The following is a 19,806-nucleotide window of genomic DNA, read 5'->3' on the forward strand; positions in this document are numbered from 1 at the left end:
TTCAATCACCAGTGATGGAGGTTGCAGAACCACAGCATTACTTTGTTTCTAAACACTGTTATTCCATGGAAGATAAAGCTCTGCTCTGCATCACTTCCATGCAGTGGTCAGAAAAATGGGGGGGAAAAAAGCAGAGCTACTGATCTTTTTCCCTTTAATGAGTGGCAGGCAAAGTTGGACATGAGCTGAAAGGTGAAGAATTATTCCTATCAGGCAGCAAGCTCACAGGAAAAACACATCAGTGCTGGTGTAAGATTCAGTGTGGTTTACATTCAAGCTGGTTAAGGCTGTTCAAGCACCTTTGGCACACTGCAGCACAACACAAACTCCTCGTGTCCAGGATGAAACTGGCAGCAGCTGAGCACAGAGGCTTCCCGAGGTGCTCTTCTGCCGCGCTTCCGTCTACTCCGCACTGCCGTGCCAAGTGTGAAAGTTGGAAAAAATATTGTGAGTCTGTCAGCATGTTTATTTGCATGGTGCATCTCCTTCGAGTCAACAAGCATCTTTTCAAAGTGTAAAAATGAACAATTAGTCATCCCAGGAAAACAACAGTTTTGCAGACATCCCCTCCCTCCCCCCGAAAGACAAACCTCACTGTGCTGCACAAGGGCACACGCAGCTCATTTTTCACTCGCTGTACACACTACCAAATACTCAGTTCTCCAGAACAAAAGGGTCTGAAGAATATAAGAGGGTATCTTAAGCACTTGGCAGTTTGAATTAAAAAGAAAGATCAATGCCAAGGAATTCAGATAGAAGCTGAAAAAAATCAGACATCCCAGAGCAATGCAGTTGGGCTTTAAAAGTGAATGCACGCATTGTTTGCTCACAGTTTTTCGCAGCAGCATTCATAATTTAGGAAACTATTAATCAGCATGATGAAGTATCCTGTTTCTAAGCAAGAAGAAAAATAAAAATAAACTGTACAATACAGCTTATTTTCTTCTCTCTTGAAAGAGATCTTCTGGTAAAATTTGATGAGAATTCCACAGATCTGGGCTTGTGAAATTTGTGTTTAAGTTGTACCAGAGAAAAAGCCCCAGTGAAGTAACAGAATCCTTCCACAGCCTTTTCATAAGGCTCATCACAAGTCACTGCTCAGGGGCCTTATTTTCTTTTGGCCCATGCCAGGACTGATACCCTATAGCTGTTAAGCTGACAGCAGAAAAAGAGCACTGAAGGCCACAAACATTTGCAGGATTAATACAAAATTCAGATCAGCTTTTGACAGAGGCACAGCAGGTACAGAACAGCAAGGCAAGGCAGCAGGGAAAAAGCAGGGCAGCAAGCAAAGGGACAGGAAGGGGACTGTGGGACTGAGAGCAAAGAAACATTGGCTGAGAGTTATAATAGGCAAAGAACTGAAAATGGCAAAGGTTTTGGCTGATTTACTGCTGGCCTGCCAACAACAGCCCTCCAGGTTCTTAAGCCAGTGCTGTAAGTTTAAGATCTTGTACTTCCCCATCCCAACAGAGATATTCCAACAGTAAGTGATTTCAGAAGCAAGGGATCCAAAGCACAGGTTTTATTTGGTAGCTCATTCAGGGAGATAATAAATTCGTTAAAGTAATTATCCCTTTTATGGATTTTTTTTTTTACAGGTATTTCATACTTTTTCTTTGCTTGGGGGTACTGGTGGTGAGAAATTGGACATACCCTGATGAAGCCCTGGCAGTTTCAAAGTTACAAAAAAAATCTTTCTTCTATTTTCTGCCTCCTTTTCCTGCTACATTCACATCTTCCTGCTAGTGAAGCATCCTTTTCCTGGCTTCAGAAACCTGCTGTTTCTGAATGGCATTGCTACAGTGACCCGTGGGGCAATGTGGCTCAGCCTAGAGGAATAAGAATTGAACAGCTTCTGTGCTGCTGTTGGGAGCAGAGCTCAGGCATTGGATGAGGTTAACAAGGTGACACAGAGAGAGCTGCCCCACCAGAACACTCCCTGCCGTGGGGAAACAGCCAGGCTGCAGCTTCTGCTCCCTCCCAGCGTTCGTGTAAGGCACGGTTCCTGCAGAGAGAGAAGCAGAGAGGGGACAGTGAGCTGGCAGCTGCACTGCTGGGTGGCAGGGGAGCAGCAGCAGGAGCGGCTCTGCGTACCTGGGATGTCACACACGGTGTCAGGACTCGCAGGGCTGGCACACAGGAGCAGCAGAAGATGGCACTGGGGAGCCAGGTGCCCTGCTCCTGCTCCATCTCCTGCCTGGGAACAGCCAGCTCCGCTCCCTGACGTGTTCCTGCAGGGCTGCTGCCCCAGCATCACCGCCGCGCCCTGCGGAACACGCTCCACGCAGGCACAACTTCCAGACATCCAACACTTCAGCCACCCCTTTTTAATGCCATTAGTGATGCAGCAACATGTATTTATATTTACATATAAATACAAAATGGTCAGATACCACATTTTAAAGCGTAATTTACAATCTGAAACTGCTTACACTTTCATGACTAGGCTCGGGTTTTTCTCATTTACATTCATCATTTAATTCCACTGGAATTTGATTTTTAAGAAAGCCTAACATATCTTAATTACCATAAAAAGATCCATTCACATTTTACTTAAAAATAGCTTCTGTAAGAGGAAATCTACCAAAAATAACACGAAATATATTATTATGCATACATTTTCTTTTTTTTTGTAAAGTACAAACAAGAATCTGATCTCTTCTGGGTATTGCCTGATCTAATATGGCTATAGGTTCTATTTATTTTGTTTGTTTTTCAAAGTAAAGGGAAAGACAGAAGAAATGTAAGAGCACAAACCAAAATAAAACCGCATTCTTCCCAAAGACACAGATGATCAGAGAAAGAACACTTTGAAAACTAATAAATGACAACAGGTACAAAGAAACACCATCCAAGCGCTATGCAGTGTTTTGTCTGAGCATGTGCCGCAATGACCTTGTAACAGTTATTAAAAACAACAACCAAAAAAAATGCTACTGGCAGAAAAAGCTGTCAAGCAGAACATTGAAAAACTGGTACCACTTCCTAACAGGTAAGTGCAGAACTGACAGTATTTTATGTGTCTTCCCCCATGTAAGCAGAACTCTTTCTCGCTCTCTCTGCCCGCAGGACTGATCGTTGTGACCCTGGCGGTTTGCTGGATGCCAAACCAGGTCAGAAGGATCATGGCTGCTGCTAAACCCAAGCAGGACTGGACCTACACCTACTTCAGAGCCTACATCACCCTCCTTCCCATCGCCGACATCTTCTTCTACCTCAGCTCGGTGGTGAACCCGCTGCTGTACAACATCTCCTCCCGGCAGTTCCGCAGCGTGTTCCTGCAGGTCCTGTGCTGCCGCCTCACCCTCCAGCACGCCAACAGGGAGAGGTTCCTCAGGGCCAACCAGAGCTCCAGGGCGCGCAGCAGCCGCTCCCTGCGCCCGCTGCTCTTCAGGTCCTCCAGGAGCAGCTCTTCCACCAAGGGCAACGCCAAAGTTTTCCTGAGCACCTTCCAGGGGGAGCCCACGGCCGGCTGCAGCCCACAGGAGCCGGGTCCTGCATCACCAGACCCCAGCCTGGAAGAGGTGCCCCTCGAGGCTGGCTCAGAGCCCGGCCAGGGCGCACAGAACGGCCTTTGTGAACACCAAGTGTGACTTCATAAGGCAAAGTTAATGCTTAGCAATGAGCTCAGAAACATGGAAATGGAAATGACCGAGGAAAGCGACAGCATCGCAAAAGGAATAACACAGATGGATTTGTTTCCAGTTATGCAGAAGGAACAGGAGTTCTGTATCCTGCTGGGATTTTTAAGTGCACACTGGAAATTCAATCTGCTAACTGAACTCATTAGCTGACAAAAATATCAGCCCCTCTTCTCCACACAACCACTGAACTTTCCTTGCTGTTGACAGGAATTTGGAAACAAATAGAAAATAATTGCAGCGTCTTTGAAGAAAGAAGGATGCAGGACAAATTGTGTCAGGGCAAAAAAAAACCAAACAACCCAAACAAAACCAAACCAACTTGCTTGAAGTTTAGCAGTACAAAAACAGCAGAGCAAATTTAAGAAGCAGAAGTGTAGTTATCACGCGTGCCCTCGGCACCACGGCAGAGTTCCCCCTCTTCTTGGGCCGGGGTCCATTGCAGAGGGGAGTGTTGCAGCAGCTGATGCAGACGGAGTTCACCTTGCCAGGGGAGCAGAAGGACTGGTAGCCGGCGGAGGCGATCAGACACGCTGCCGAGGAGGCGCAGGACTTGCGGTACATGATTCCTGTGACACAGAACAAGGGTTACTGCGTTTGAGGGGAACACTTCACAGCAGGATTCGTGCTCAAAACCCAGTTTACATCCCCAAAGCACCGCTGTGCTTAGGGCAGACACCTCAGCAGTGACGGGATCTACAGCCCTGCACTGCAGGAGCATCACGGTCGCCCTGCTTGGGATTTCTCCGTAGTTCGATTCTGGTTGGAACCAAAAATATTACAGACTTAATTTGCATAATGTATATCAAATGATGCATTTTCTAACTGGAATTCTTCATCTTTCAGAATAAACTGTTTGAATAGCTATAACTGAAATGCAATTAGTGAGAAAATTAGTTTTGTTTCTATTGCTGAACATGTCTGAGTTAAGGTGTCTGAGTAATTACAGCTTTCTGTGCTCTTAATTTGTCTTTTGAGAATTTTTTTCCTTTTCTTGTTCCTTTGCCACACACAGACAAGTAACCAAGAGTGAAAAGAGGATGATTATCAGCAAAACTTTCATCCTACTTCCTCCCCTTTAATTTTTTTTTTTTTGAAGAACTAGAAGTACTTTTCCAGGTAATCTCAGTTCTTGCTTGTCTTTGAAGTTCAATATCCTCAATAACAAAAACTTCCATTTCTACAGAAGTGTCTTTCTTGAGTTGAAAGTCTTCCCTTTTTGAATGCAATTTAAGGTAATTTTAATTAATAAGCTAATTTTTAATTTCTCAGATTGTTTTTAACTGAAAAAAGTACATTCTGATGCATGTACTTTTAGCTGTCATTTTAACATGGTTTATAAAGGCTTTAAAATACACAGTTGTATTTTCTTCTGTCACAGCAGAAAATGGTTATGGCAGTTCCTCATCTCATTACTCCAAAATTTTCCTGCAAGTGATACAGTAGAAATTGTGTCTTAGAAAAACATACACATAATAGAAAATAGATAATGGAGGCTTGCCTGCTTATAGTTACAAATAGATGTAGGAATACTCCTAAGGATGATAAAATCACTATTCCTTTTGAATATGGGGTTTTCAAAAAACCCATTATTTTTTTCCCTCCTGGAAAGCAAGGGAACAGGATTCCCTTGGAGAATGGTGCCTTTGCATCCTGTGGCATGGTCCCAAAATGTCTTTAAATGCACAGTGATTGATACTTTTTTTGGAGGGAGCGAAGTGGGAGTATGGCCAGCAGGTACTGGATGTACAGTGCCTGCAGACACTTCTTCAGTCCCCAGGGATTTAATAACCACTACAGCACCTCCATGGTCCAGGAGAAACCTCTGCAATTTGGCATCAGCCACTGCACCTCTGAGCACTGTGAGTAGCAGCAGAACACACCCTTTGTTTGGGCTGTGCTCAGGAAGAAAGATTTCCTGTCTTCGGAGACTTTTAATTAAAAGCAATTCTTTTATACTGTCACAACACTGCTGCCATCCCAACAATGCAGGGGTTTCCTTGTTTTGTGTTCTCCCTCTGCAAATCTCCACTCTGAAACGTGTTTTTAGGCTATCTATCTCGTTAAACTTATGAAGAGAAGCCCTCAAGTGAGTGTTAAATCTTCCTCAGTCTCCAGCGAGCTTCAATCAATCAACACAGCAGGTAGAGCCTTTTCTCAAGAAGGAAGAGGAGCTGTGGGCTGTTCTCCCTGTAACAGCAAAAGCTCACAGATCAAGCAATGCAATCTTTATTACTACAGTTTGCAAAAAGAAGGGAGTTCTGTCTCTGCTGACAAACCACTGCTGTCAAGGAGCCTCAGTGGTGCTGCCACTGATCGGCTTTACAATGCCAAAATCTCAGCTCATGTTCCCCAAAAAGACCTGGTGCTTTGTCCATGTTCCTCCTGAAGTCTTCCCAGTGCACAGACAGATATGGCCCTTCCCATGGCTACAATTAATGTTTTTTCTTCCCCTTCCCTCTTGAGAGAGGACTCCTGTATTCAATTAAACCAAGCACAATGACTGTTCTCCATTCCCTAATCCCACATCTCCCCATCACAGATCATTTCCCTGAGCAACAAATGCACACCAAACTCAGCCACTCCTCAGTCTTCCATATGAATAGCAGTGAATTTGACTTTCCCCTCAAAGACCAAGCCTCTAAAAAGCTTTTGACCCTGGCAGATTTCCTATTCCCATCATTTTATAGATCACTCTCTTCCTGCTGTTTCCTATTCACAACTTGAGCTAGTGATTTATTAATTTGGATCCCTGAAATATCACACTTTGCACTTCTCCCATAGATTAGGAGACTAGAATCATTCACTGCTCTGAACAATTAGATGATGCCCTCTGAGGCATGGTTTTCACCAGGCAACTCCAGGAAACCTCTCGCAAAAAATATCAAAGTCCTGCAGCTTAACTCCATGTGTTTACAACAGATCTGTTCTCCAGGATCAATCCTATAGAACAATCCTGAACTCCTTTTGAAGTCAAAACACAGTATTCCTGCACAGACCGAAATTTTACTACTCCAAGTTTCACAAACAGATGGACCATGTTCACACATAAATAGGGAGAATAATCTGACTAGTAGCAAAATCCCCTTGTAATACTTCTCCAGTGGCTTTTCAGTAAATGCCTTACAATAGGAAATTTCACACCCAAATGATTGTTTATTCCCATTCCCTGTTCTAGTAATCTAAATTTTAGAAAGATTTTTTTACATCAAAAACTCAGCATTTCCATCAGGTTTTTAACAGCCCCTTTGCTGACAGCATGCCCTTCACATCCAAGATTTTTTTCCTTTAAGATTAGATTCTCTGCTCTCACAAACCAGCTGCTATCACACTAAGTGCTTTCTACAAAGCATCAGGTACGAAGCAAGCTTGATCAGCATAGAAGGGCTGTGCTCTCTCTGGTTCTGCAGTGTCTTGACAGGAAGACAATGCAAACAGGCACAGAAGTTGGTGGAAGAAGAGGGAATGTTAGCACTGCAGGAGTGACATTCTTAAAACACTTGTGCTGTGACTTCACTTACTCTTAAACCCTCTTCCTACCGTAATTCTGGTAGGAAATACATCAGTAGAATTGATTTTCATGATCTGATGGCAGGGACACCATCTCCTTTCCCCAGCAAACAGGTTTATGGGTCCCAGTAACTTCAGCTCACGCTGAGCTCAGCCAGGACAGCAGCCTCCCCTCTGGGCTACACCCAGAGATCTCTCAAACTCCTCCTTTGCAGCACTGCTGAGCCAGCTCCAAAACGATCCCCAAGATCTCCCTGAATCATTTGGCACCAGCAGGCTGAACTGCAGACAGCTCTTCAAATGGTTATCTGCCTCATAAGACTCATACCACAGACATTACTGCTAATTACTGGGTATTCTTGCCTGAGCAATCAGCTTGATGCATTCATTAACATATCACCCAGAAAAATAATTGCAAACCTTTCTGGAAGCTTTTCCTCTACCTCAGATTGTTCTGAGTCACTGGCTAAGCAAGGAGACTTCACTTTTTACACTGCTTTTGCTGGGATGGGGTCATCCCCAGCTACCCACTCTCAACAATTGACACCAGTGATCAATTAGCATATTTACAACTACTCAATTAGTATATTTATTGCCCAATTACTTGATGGATGAATACAGAGTAATTTGTCCTTTTTCACAGATTCAGCAGACTCCCAACAACAGTTTAGGTGCTGCAAGGATGTTTTACTGCAAAGGACCTACTACTGAGGAAAAGATTTTCCTTTATTTTGGCTTCAAGCTTTGTGGGATGCAGATCAAGAACTTTTAAGAAAAGAGGGGAGTATACACAACTAAAACAGCTGTGTGATAACATGCTAATATCCCACACCCTCTCCTGTCACATATACCTACGACAGCCACCTTTGTTATCAGGGTTTTGTGGGTTTTTTTAAGGAGATTTGGGGTTAAATTTGGCATTGAACATTTATTTCTAGACTAAGCAAGTTGCCCATGGTTACATCTCTCTCTGCCCCACAAGTCATCACATATTTAGACAGTGTCAAAGCCCAAACTACTATTTCTGCCTTATTCCTTGCAGTGAAGGGATGGGTGTAAATCTTAAGGCTTCTCTATAGTTCCTACTTGCAATATTTATTTTCTCAGCTGGATCCAGTCTAGTCCTGTGCATCTGCACCCTGGCACTGTTTTGGCCACAAGCAGGTGCATTCTGTCTTGACTGCAACAAATAATTCAAGCAATAATTTATTCAAATCCAGAAGTGAGTGTTCTTTCCTCTACCCTGTCTGCACAGCCCAGTGCATTTCTCTTGAATAACAGCTTAACTTGTTACTAGGACAACCAAAAAAGGTGACATCACACCTACTTCTTACACTGTGTTTATGCAGAAGGCACCAGAAGATCCACGGTTTTTCTCTTACTGATTGAGAAGGATCTTATTAGACACCTCTGATTCTTCTGTTCTAGGAGGTACAGACAAAAAAGATGCTGTGTAAGCATGACTCTCCAACTTTTAAGAGCCAACCACAATCCAAGCAGTGTGCAGCTTCATTTTGCACCTGCACTCTCAAGGGTGTCCTCCAGCAAAATGCACAGAGGCTCTATGAAGCCAAAACAGGCAACCAGGGTATCACCTCTGAGATCAGTGGCCTCATTTCCAAAAAGAGTCACCTTCCCACTCCTATGACCCAGCTACTCTGAAACTGCTTTCTGCAATGGCACAGCTCAGCAGGAAATCACAGCCCTGTCCTCCACCCCAGGACCTCATGGCCACAAAACCCTCCCCTCTCTGTTTGCCTCAGTCAATGGGACAAGCCCCACTCCAAGCTTTCCAAGCCACCATCTTCTCTGACCTTGTGGGCTGTGACTGACACTCCACTTTTTTAAAGGGAGCTTTTTCTACACTGTTTTGTATCTAACCAATTTCACAGTGTGAAGTCAGTCTGGTGCAGCTCATTCCACAAACAGTGCAAAATCCCCTGCACGTGCTCGCAGCAAACCTGCCACCTAAATCTTCTGGAGCTTAGAAAGGAGTCTGTGTCCAACTGGGGCTCAGCCCTGAGCCATCCTTGAGCCCTTTCAAGACTGCACCAGGTGGAAGCAAAGAAAAGAGCTGTAGAAAAGTTTTGGATCTAAAGTGAGCAGCTGAAAAAGCCAGCAGGTAGATCAAGGCAAGTTTGAGGTGTACACTTAACATTTTGACAGAAACTCCACTTGGCTCTTTTAGATTGGGTATTTAAATCTTGCCCATCTCTTCTAAGCAAAAGGTGGGAAATTGGCCAACAGTGTATTCATGGTGTAGCACACAGGACTCAGGAGAAGCCCCCAAAGGTGTCCTAGCTCTTGCAGGATGAATAGCAGAGGATCTATTAAGGTGGTCTCTAACTGCTCACAGAGAAGTCAAGGACTGTGCTTATGTACCAATACTCCTTTCTTTTAATATAGTTCCAACTCTCTTATTTCCCCAAAACTTTTGATTTTCTGCTCTTGGTGGATCTGCAAGCTTTCCCTATCATGGTCCATAGACTTGGTGTGTGCTCTGCCCAGCCACTCTTGCTTTGTGATTTCATTCATATGTTTCATTCTTTATTTTTTGCCCTAAACTGTCACTAGCTTACCCTGCACTCAAGCAAAATTCAGCACCCTGTAGGACTTACAGAAGCTCTTTTCTGATGAGAATTTATACTAGTGCTAGAATAACGTGTAAACATCACTTTCTAAGGAACATAAAACATAAATGTGACTATTTCTGCATTTTACTGTATCACTAATGCTACCAAAACTGGCTTCAGACTATAGATAAATAGGTTTGTAAATGATGTTTTTTAATTTCCGTATTAGGTTTTACGCCCATCTTTTTATGCCTTCAGTGGTTTTGCTATGGTAATTATCAGTTCCTCAGCTAGTACCAGTTCACATACATCAAACAGTGACAGACTTCAGAGGTCCTGTTGTGATTTGCTGTTTTCTTGAGAAAGTGATTATAAATATTTTATCTAATAAGGTCCTAAATATCGTAGAAGGTGACTGAATATTGAAGAGCAATCAATCATTTACCTGACACTGTGCTTCCCCAAACAATTGCTTTAGTCAGATCATGTTTTTATTGGTTTAAAGTATGAATTAAGCTTCCTCAACACACAGCCTTTCAGCCATGGCTGTAAATCCATTGCTACAAAAAACCCTCCCAAAAACCCCAAACAATTCAAGCAAGTGTAAAATATAATCATATCCAACCATGTCCTGTGAGTTTCACTTCACACTAAGTCTTCTTATCCTTTTGAACTCCAGAGAGAAAGTTGATGAGACAGGTGGTTTAAATAATTTGTACCTTGCCAGAAATTTTATCACAAAATTTTCTAATCACCTTGTAAACAGCCACTTAAATACTGTGAGCTACCATGATTGGTGTTTTCCAGACCAGAAAAACACCCAAGGCACTGGAAGTATGTGACTTGAAATCTATTGCAAAGCTATATACACACTTCCTGATTTTTAATCTTGTGTTTTAGGACTGCAGCTATTTCATCCTGGTCCTCCCTTTGATGCATTCTATAGACAAGATAAAAGCATATTCATGCTGTTAGGTTCTTACAGAGTAGACAATTCTATTAAAAACAAAACAAATCCCCTCTTCCCCCCCCAGCAAAATGAAAATAAAACACCCCCCCCCCCCCAGCAAATCCAACCTGGTTCAATTAGCATACTGTCATCATGATTTTGTATAAAACCCTAGTGTCATCACAAATCCTCCATACTTGTGGCACTTTTTAAAAAGTTGCACATTTTCTCAGGAACTAACAGGAAGCTTTTGACAATGAAACTCTGGCCTCCTCACTCTCCTTCTGACCCCGACACGACACCTTGCAGAAATTAAATCAGCTCAGGAGAAAACTGGACAATTGTCAACTGACAGAGGACAAGGGTTTAGATTACCCTGATATCTTTTTGTAAGTTGTGCCTTCTAATTCTGGTACTGGAAATGTGACTCAAAACGGTGTTGTTAGCAACAAAAACCACCCACCAAAAAGTCTCTGTCACTGCTTGCAAAGCTGAAGCATGGCATTAAAATGCTTAAAAATGCATAGGCTGGGAAAGTGAAGTACAGCTGCTAATGGTGGTGTTATCAAATATTTTTTGAAGCCACGGGAGGCTACAAATGAGAGGTCATAGCTCAGCTTTCACCTGCATATCTAATAATTCTTTTGTTTCCTACTGTTTTTGTTTGTTTCTGTGCTCTCTAATGTGGATGCAGAGTCAAGCACTACACCAAAATCTTCCCAGCAAGCTCACAGCCTTCCATCCTCTCCTCTTACCTGATACAAGGGTTTCAAGATCTAAATGTCCTTTGCCATCAAGACCTAAATATATTTGATCTTGTAAAGAGAGGTGAACTTGGACTCAATTTTCAGAATTCTGTATGAGCATTTTTCTTGACAATCCTTATGTGCTGAGCTGAAGGGAAGCCACAGCCCTTTTGCCTTTACAAATGTTAAAATGCTACATCCTTGCAAAAAGTCACATAAATAATTTTACAGGTGAACAGTCTTGCTGCATCCCTAATTAATGTCCTTACCAATTTCAATGGAATGGCTCAGATGTTGGCACTTGCATGCCAGAACTTTGGAAATTCATTCCACTCTTAAATCTTTAGCTATCTTCATACTCAGGGTTTTACACCCTCTTCAATTTAGGACCAGGGTTTTCCTGGGTTTTTTGAAACTTTTTCCAGTTTCAAAGACTTTTTGGTAAGTTGTCAAAATCCAGTTTTATCAGGTTTTCCCAAAAAACCATTCATACTACAAAGGAAAAATGGAAATGAAAACTGTTTGGATTAATTAAAGCTTGCTTGCTTGCCAATGCTTTGATAAGGTCACTGTGAGCTAAGATGAGTGACAGGGTCAGGCATCAAGAAGGTTTGGAAAACACAAACTCATTTGTGTGTAAATGTGCAATAGGAAACTCTCAGGAGAGGTTTAAGAGAAACCAGGCTGTGGGCACTGTATTATCAACCAAGTTCATTTGTATATCTTTCATATAAGCCTGAGAAATAAAATTACATAAAAAGCTACTGTCCATGACCTGTGAAAAATGAAACTTGCTGGACCAGATACCCCATCTTCCTTAAAATAATGCAGCCTTCATCTCTTCTGCACTTGGATCTTTGTCATGACTTTCAAGTCATAAACTGCTTGAACTGTTAACTCCACTGCTGTTTTTCTTTATTGAGAGGCAGTCAGAACAGCAACTGCTGCACACTCTCATCATTTCTCCTTAGCTGACACACTTAGGTCAGTTCATTCCATAAGTGGCTGAAAGTTTTCTGAGAAAGCCAAAGATTGGAAAAAATTTACAAAAGTAAGGAAATGGCTTTGACATTTGAGAAGAAGTGTTTCTGCATGGTAATGTATCCATGGATCCAAGAGTTCAGCATACAGTGCAAATTAACAACATCCACTGCAAGTCTTTTATTCAATATCAAAAGTGAACTGTGTTTCCAATACAATATCAATATATTATTAATATAATATCAATATATTATGTCTTCATTGCACTGGGCACCTGGTAGCACAACATGTGATGTTATAGGTATCAACTGTCCCATGCAAAATTTTTATTTGTCCTTTAAAACTGTCAATAAAGATTTATTATATTGTGCTTTGCTTTGATTAAAAACAAACAAACAAAAAAGCCCAACCCCAAAAACCCAACAAATTCTGTTGAGTTATGTTGATATCCTTTGACCAAAAAAGTGTAGAGAAAATAAAAAAAATAATAATAAAAAAAATCCACCACCAATTTAGTGGATGTGTCTTACTGTTTCTAAATGAATACTGGGGATGCAGCATCTTCCTATAAAGCTTTAATGCCTACAGTAATTTTGGCAACATTAAACTTTGTTTGCTGTTTTAATCACTTTGTCAATAAAAGTACGCCAGAGCATAATTTTCCCTTGATATAAATATGCAATTAATGTTAGTACTAATGGATTCTATGCATGAACATAGAAAAAAGTATGTGATTCTGTAATCTTTGACAGGCACACATGAACAATTCAATCCTGGCAAAACCAAGTAATAATCACAGGCAAAGAAATTACCACAGCCCAACTCATCATACAACATAGCCACTGATAAAACAAATGATGGGAAAACCAATACTGGAAAGAGTTCAAAGAAATAGATAAAGTTCTAATTCAACACTGAGATGCTGATCTTGCTCATGGTGTTTCCATGCACTTCTTTTAAGCACACAATCACAGCAACTGCTTTAACTACACTGCAGAGTTATATACTAATTAATTACATTAAAAGCACCATTGTAAACCAAACAAATAAGTTTCTTATTGCAGATTAATACAATAACTGGATTGTTTCCTGAGTTGCTTGCAAAAGGAAAAATGCTTGATATTTTAAAGTATTTGCATTGCTACCATGGATCATTTTTTATTCCTTGCAAAAGTTAGTAGAAGTATGCTCACAACTAGATTAGAACAGACGGTAAATTGTTCAAAACATGCACGTGGGCAGGTTTGCTTGCAGAGAGTTCCAAGAAACTGAGGCAGGCTACCTCTCTGGGCTGTGCCATCCTTCCTGCTTTATCCCTCTCTGATGTATTCACATTGCAAGTTTCATTTTGCCTTAAGTAGGTTTTAGATCAGCCTTTATGCTCAGATAACTCTTTCCCTCTGTAAAAGGCAAGACTATCATTACCAGTATGTTTTCTATGATATATAACATATATAAAAGCATACACACATTATATACTCATCTATATATCACCAAGATGTTTCACTTGATCCCAATATACTGTGGGATTTCTTTGTTGCTACATATATTCTAAAAATGAAGGAGCACTGACATTTCTAATTTAAAAGTCCATAGACTGGAAAGAGAGGGGCAAGTGGGATCAGGGAATCTACCACGGGTATTTCCACAAAGTATCTGCAAGTAGAATTATTGTAAGAACTTCGATCCTTTGTCAAATATTCAATTTACACAGTTTTCAAACATCAGCTTATTCAGTTGAAGAATGCACTAGAAACTTATCCTTTACATTAATTTTTGTGGGATAAAACATTTATTGGTACAGTCTTGAGTGCCACTTTCCATTCTCATCACTCCTCCTTCTAAAAGAAGGCTTTTTCTTTTTTTTGGGATTTAATTAAGAAATTAATTTGTAAGATTCTTTATCAAAGGGAAATACGGTCTTGTCCTATATCTCCCACTGGAACAGAATGATAATAATCATTAAATTTTTTCTGGCAAAATTTTTAAATACAACTCAGCCTGAAGAGAGAAAAATATTTTGCCATTTGCTGCTCAATTCACTTTAAGTTGTCCAAAGGACCAAATGTCTTCCTGATACAACAAACACCTGAGATCAGATGCCTGATGATCTAATTCAAAATTAAAGTTACTAACACCTACTTTCTTAGCTGCTCACATCAGAGGCTGCCACAGGAACAGCCACTTTTTAAGCTCTGGGTTAGGAACATGCCTGAGCTGCTGTTATTTCTCACCTGAAGCTGAGATAATGTTCTGAGAGAACCCAGTGAAGCACTGATTTGAGAGCAACTGTAGAGTTTAGCTGTGAACAGGCATAAGGAACCTTCTACAACATAAATGGGAAGAACAGCACAGGGCTGTAATTTGCCAGCTTTGTAATTTGTGTTGGATTTTAAGCCAGAAGTGGAGCTGAGCCACAGGGCTGCCCTGCACAGCCCCTGAACACAAACCCTGAACACCACCAGAGCCCCTGGCCACTGCTGGGGACTGCAGGCACCACACAGAACGTGACCAGCAACCCCCTGAGAGCAGCACACACAAAGTGATGCCTCCTGCTCCCTCAGCAGGGTGGGACCCACTCACCACCAGCTCCGTCCCAAAACACCGCGCCTAACTTCAAAATGAAGTTTGAGAGAACTTGCAGCGCTTTGCTCACTGCACAGCTATGTTTTATTAATGACAAAAATGGGTTAATCTGCAAAAATTGCACTCCTTTGACTGTATTTAGTCAAGAGTAAAAAAACTCTAATTATGAGATTGTGCTGTCAAATAAATGCAAATTCACATCTTTCATATTCTGGGTTAAAAGCTCAAACTCAAGTCTATTATAAATTAAAATCAATACTTGAAACATTTCAGCTTTCAGTAATAAGCAACAACCAAAAGAAACAGGTTATGAAATATACTGGTAGAAGTAGAATGAATTATTAAATAAAAATTGGGAGAGTAAGGCATTTATATTGCACACATTTAAATATCAATTAGGAATAAAACCAATAAAGGATGATGAACTGAATCATCTCTGTTTTACAACCAACCCTCTCTAAAATTGACTGAGGGTAACAGAAACTAAGCTTGCAATGTAAATTTTATTCAATTTCAAATAGGTTAAAATTTTAATTTATTAACTCGCTGAAATTTACAATCTCTGAACTTAAAATTAATAAGAAATGCATTTATAGAAATAAATGTAAAAGAACAGTGCCACTTGCTATGCACAGCATGCTAGTAACCTCCTAATGGAAAAATCCAAGGTTCTATTCAGAGAAAAAATAAAATTGCACAGAAAAAAACAAAAGCAAAAAAAAAAAACCCAAACCAAGAAGTTTAAGAGCTGCTTATTTACTGTACTGCAAACAATTTCTTCACAGGAGTAATGGCCAGTTATGCATCAATGAATAGAGTTCAAATCTGACTTTTTTGTCTGTGTCTAGATGATATTTGTCACCTAGAGCCCTCCAAATCACCACAACATCCTGTCTAACCTCATGAAAGTACTACAGAAGCTGCGGTGTGGAGATAGCAAAGCCTTCAAGCAGCCATTTAGAGACACTCAAGATTTTAAAAGTACACTGCAAGCTGTAGCTATCTCACATCCTCACCACCCTTTCCAAGAAAACTTGAAATAAAATACTTCAGTAAAAAAATAACTTAAGAGAGACTAATCTTCCTTTAAACAGCTTAAAACACCTTTTTTCCCCCCTACACTGGACAGGTTCTAAGTATCTCACAGCAGTACTCACTGTGGTTGGTATTACCCAGGATGAGTATCAGCAGTTCAGCTACTTTTGATGCTTAACAACAATTGTTATTATTTATCCAGGACTGATTACACATAGACCTGAAATTACCAGCACAGGTGGGGCTGGCTGAGTGACAAGCACTTGGAAGAGGAGTTTGCTAAGCCCAAGAACCACAGTTGCTGCTCAGGACGGATGAGTGCACACGTTTGCTGGGTGCAGAGGCATCCTGCTGCTCCTGGAGGATTTGCTGGGTAAGGACAGGTGACAGCTGGGTCTCCATCAACAGCAAAACACCAAAGCTGCAGCCCCAGAGAGCAGCTTCCCCCTAAACCAGGGTTCTGAAGCCTCAGTCTGTTCTCTGCCCCCAGGCTTGGCACAGGGGGCACATCCAGGCTGGGACTCCCCAGGGAGTGACTGCTCCTTGTCCATCCCAATGCCCAACACCTTCTCAGCTGCTGCAGTCAGAGCAGGAGGCTCCACGAGCTCCAGCTCCCTTCCTGCCATCCCACACTGCCTCAGAGCCCCTAGTAAAGTTCTTGTTGTCTGCTCACACAGAAAGCTGCAAAGCAGCACAGTGTGTAAGACCTGACAGTTCTCTCTACATCTCAAATGCCTTCCATGATGCTGAACAAAACCCAGCCGTTTAAAACACAGCTCAAAAGACAATAGAGACAAGGTGCAGAATCACAGCTGATTTCCTCTTGGACACATTGCTGTCCTAATATGTTAACTTTAATATTAATTGCAGTAAGGGGGGAAAAAAAAACAAACTTAAAAAATTGGTATGACAAATCCATTTGTGCTTTTCTCTTCCCCCCTAAACTCCCCCCACCCCCCCCCCCCCCCATTTTTTTTAAAAACCCTTTCTCTCTTTTGCTTGATGGCTTCTTTAATGGATGAAAGCATCACTCTGCTTTCCTTCCCTTAAGATGAACCTTCAGAGTATATAAATTGCCTGAGTAAATAAAAGAAAGGAGGGAATTACTAATTTAATGCTCTTCTATCTCTTGGGGAAAAAGCCCATGTAATTAACTGTAATGAGATTAAACTAACTTGTTGTTATTAATTTCCCAATGCTGGGAAACTATATCAGAGACCCGTAAGGCTGTGTATTAACCAGCTTTATCAACATTTGGCTTGTATCCTTCAGTTTTCATATGAGTTTTAAAGGAAGATGTTTAACTTCATCGAGCTGCAAAGCCACTCAGAAGTGTAAGACATGGACACACGAGATGCATCTGTAGCTGAACACCATGAATGGGTGGAGCCAAAACCAACAAATGCTACCTAAACCAGATAAACAGAAGAATAATTATTAAATTCTTACCAAAACTTTTTTCCATTACTTCTTTCTGACACATATCTTGAACATTCACTGTACAATTCACGATGAACTCTGGAGAGGAGCAGTCATTATTTAGCTGGAACTCCTCACACTGGTAACACTGTATTTGCAAACCCGAACCTGAAACAGATAGAGATTTGTTCAAAATCACAGAATGCTTTCTTTTGGAAAGGACCTTATAGATCATCTCATCCCGAGCCATCTGCTCAACCGGGATGTTCAAAGCCCCATCTACCCTATCCTTAAATAATAGCAGTAGTATTATAAAAAAAACAAAACAAACAAAAACCAGGCACCGAAGAAAACCAAACAACCAACACGCGCCAGAAATCTTCCTTATCTTTCACCCCTCGCCTTACGCTGCTCCTAGCTACTGCACAGCTCAGCCCAAGTATCCCTCTGACAAATATAAAGTAAAACAAGCGTGCCGCCCGCTCATCAGCTCTGCCGATGCTCCTTTCCGCGGGGCGGCCGCTCCAGCGCTGGAGACACCGCCGCCAGGAGGCGACGGGCACCGGTACCGGCATCGCCACCGGTACCGACACCGGCACCGGTACCGGCATCGCCACCGGTACCGACACCGGCATCACCACCGGTACCGACACCGACACCGGCATCGACACCGCCACAGCCCCGCAGAGAGCAGCCCAGCTCCTAGCTACGCTCCGGCTCTTATCTGTGCCGACGGGTTTACTTAGCTACTAATTAATTACAAATGATTTAATTACTATTTTGCCATGCACAATTAAAGCGGCGGAGCATCCCTCGCCAGCCGCCTTTATCATGCAAACGAGGGCTCGCCAGCAGCGCTCCGCCAGCGGCTCCCGCAGCCCCCGTCCCGCGGCGGGGACCCCCGGCCCGTGCCCGCCCTCCGCCGGGAGCGCTGCGGCGGCGGGACCCGACCCACGGCATCCGCCGACAGGCTCCGGCTGCCGCGCCTCGCCTCGCCCGGCCCCGCGGGCAGCCGGCGCTGGGGACAGCGGCGGGGAGCTCTGCGGGCCGCGGGCAGGACGGGAGCTCCGCCGCCCCGTTCCTCTTCAGCGCCCGCCGGCAGCCCCGTCGAGGGGCTACGAGGGGACGGCGGCTCCCAGCGCCGGGCTGGCCGCGGGCGCCTCCGGGCGAGCGGAGCGGAGCGGAGCCCTTACCTGGCGCCAGGCACAATCCCCAGAAAGTTGCAGCGAGGAGGAAGAGCCGCATCCTCCCGGAGCCGCGGCCGCCGGGCTGGCGAGCAGTCGCGAAGGGGCATCAGAAGCAGAGATGCAGCGGAGGCGCCGCGCACTTGTGCCGCTTCCCCGCCGCCTCCGCTGCGGAGCGGCGCCCCGGGAGCAGGCGGCGGAGCCCGCCCTGCCCAGCCCCGCGCCGCGCTCCAGCCTCGCCGGAGTTGAGCGCTGAGACTGGAAGAAACTGTAGGAGAAGCGAGAGCTGGGGGGCGGCTCCCCCCTCCCTCCCCCAGCACCATGTGATGCCGGCGGAGCGGGGCGGGGATCCCCGCCAGCCTCCCCGCACCTCGCCGGGCGAAGTTCAGCGAGGGAGGGGAGCCCCCGCTCCGCCGGCTCCGGCTCGCACACCCACTCGTACCCCCGGGCCTCCTCCTCGGCTCGGGCACGGCCCCCGCGGCCCGGCCCGGTCCCTGCCGCGCCCCCGCCCGCCCGAGCCCACAGGTGGCGGCCGGAGCGCTCTGTGGGGGCTGAGGGCAGGCCGGCCTCCCACAGCCGCCCCCAGCACCCGCGTCCCCGGCAGGGACTGAGGGGAGGCGCGGCCCCGCCGTTCCCTCCTCCCAGCCCCCTAATAGGGAATTCAAGCGTAAAAAAACCGGGGGAAAAGGGCGCGGTGGCCGCGTACGTGCCGGAGCGGCCCTCAGACCCTGCCTCCGCCGCGGCCACACGGCGGGATGGGGCGGCAGGAGCTGATGGTGGGGCGGGACGAGGTGGGATGGAGCGGGATGGGGAGGGACGAGGTGGGATGGAGCGGGATGGGGAGGGACGAGGTGGGATATGGAGCGGGATGGGGCACCGAGAGCGGCGAGGAAGCCGCCGGGGCTGGGCAGCGCCCGCCCGCGGGGAAGGAGGGGCAGGGGCGGCCCGCGGTGCTGCGCCCACGCCGGCCCTGCTGGGACCTCACTGTGGGTCTCCTCCTCTCAGGATAACCGCGTTATTTCCCAGTGATAGTTTCCCAGCTCTGCTCCAAGGAAGAGTTAATTCAGATGAAATCTCTGTTTAACAGCCCCGCGTCACGAATTCTCCGAACGCCGCCTGGCCGTGCGCGGTCCCGGAGCTCGGTGGGTGCCCCCGACCCCTGCACGCCCGAGCTGTCGC

At 44.3% G+C, this 19,806-nt stretch overlaps 2 protein-coding genes across 5 annotated transcripts; one reads left to right on the forward strand and one right to left on the reverse strand.

Moving 5' to 3' along the window:
- Positions 1–1,510: 1,510 nt before the first annotated feature.
- LYPD1 (LY6/PLAUR domain containing 1) lies at positions 1,511–19,804 on the reverse strand. 4 transcript variants are annotated; one of them, XM_086898618.1, is made up of 4 exons: positions 19,613–19,804; positions 18,637–18,895; positions 17,474–17,611; positions 1,511–4,213 (listed from the first exon to the last, which is right to left on the reverse strand). In XM_086898618.1, the coding sequence occupies exons 2-4, from the start codon at positions 18,686–18,688 to the stop codon at positions 3,978–3,980; spliced, it is 426 nt and encodes a 141-aa protein (XP_086754744.1). In that variant the 5' UTR covers positions 18,689–18,895; positions 19,613–19,804; the 3' UTR covers positions 1,511–3,977. The 4 variants fall into 4 exon arrangements, with proteins under 4 accessions (XP_086754744.1, XP_086754743.1, XP_086754745.1 ...); XM_086898617.1 differs by lacking the exon at positions 19,613–19,804 and adding an exon at positions 19,334–19,389; XM_086898619.1 differs by lacking the exon at positions 19,613–19,804 and having other exon boundaries at positions 18,637–18,908.
- Positions 2,884–3,596, forward strand: LOC147652298 (G protein-coupled receptor 39-like). Its single transcript, XM_086898814.1, has 2 exons — positions 2,884–2,995; positions 3,073–3,596. The coding sequence occupies exons 1-2, from the start codon at positions 2,884–2,886 to the stop codon at positions 3,594–3,596; spliced, it is 636 nt and encodes a 211-aa protein (XP_086754940.1).
- Positions 19,805–19,806: the final 2 nt, after the last annotated feature.

The sequence above is a fragment of the Cyanistes caeruleus genome, chromosome 7 (genome assembly GCF_971803275.1).
Source record: "Cyanistes caeruleus chromosome 7, bCyaCae1.hap1.1, whole genome shotgun sequence".
NCBI classification, from domain to species: Eukaryota; Metazoa; Chordata; class Aves; order Passeriformes; family Paridae; genus Cyanistes; species Cyanistes caeruleus.

Coding starts and splice junctions, on each gene's coding strand:
- LOC147652298 (XM_086898814.1), top strand. CDS start 2,884: ATGTGCCGCAATGACCTTGTAACAGTTATTAAAAACAACAACCAAAAA. Junction 2,996..3,072: donor CTGGTACCACTTCCTAACAG/GTAAGTGCAGAA, acceptor CTCTGCCCGCAG/GACTGATCGTTGTGACCCTG.
- LYPD1 (XM_086898618.1), bottom strand. CDS start 18,688: ATGCGGCTCTTCCTCCTCGCTGCAACTTTCTGGGGATTGTGCCTGGCG. Junction 17,612..18,636: donor GGGATTGTGCCTGGCGCCAG/GTAAGGGCTCCG, acceptor TATCTGTTTCAG/GTTCGGGTTTGCAAATACAG. Junction 4,214..17,473: donor AGTAATGGAAAAAAGTTTTG/GTAAGAATTTAA, acceptor TCTGTGTCACAG/GAATCATGTACCGCAAGTCC.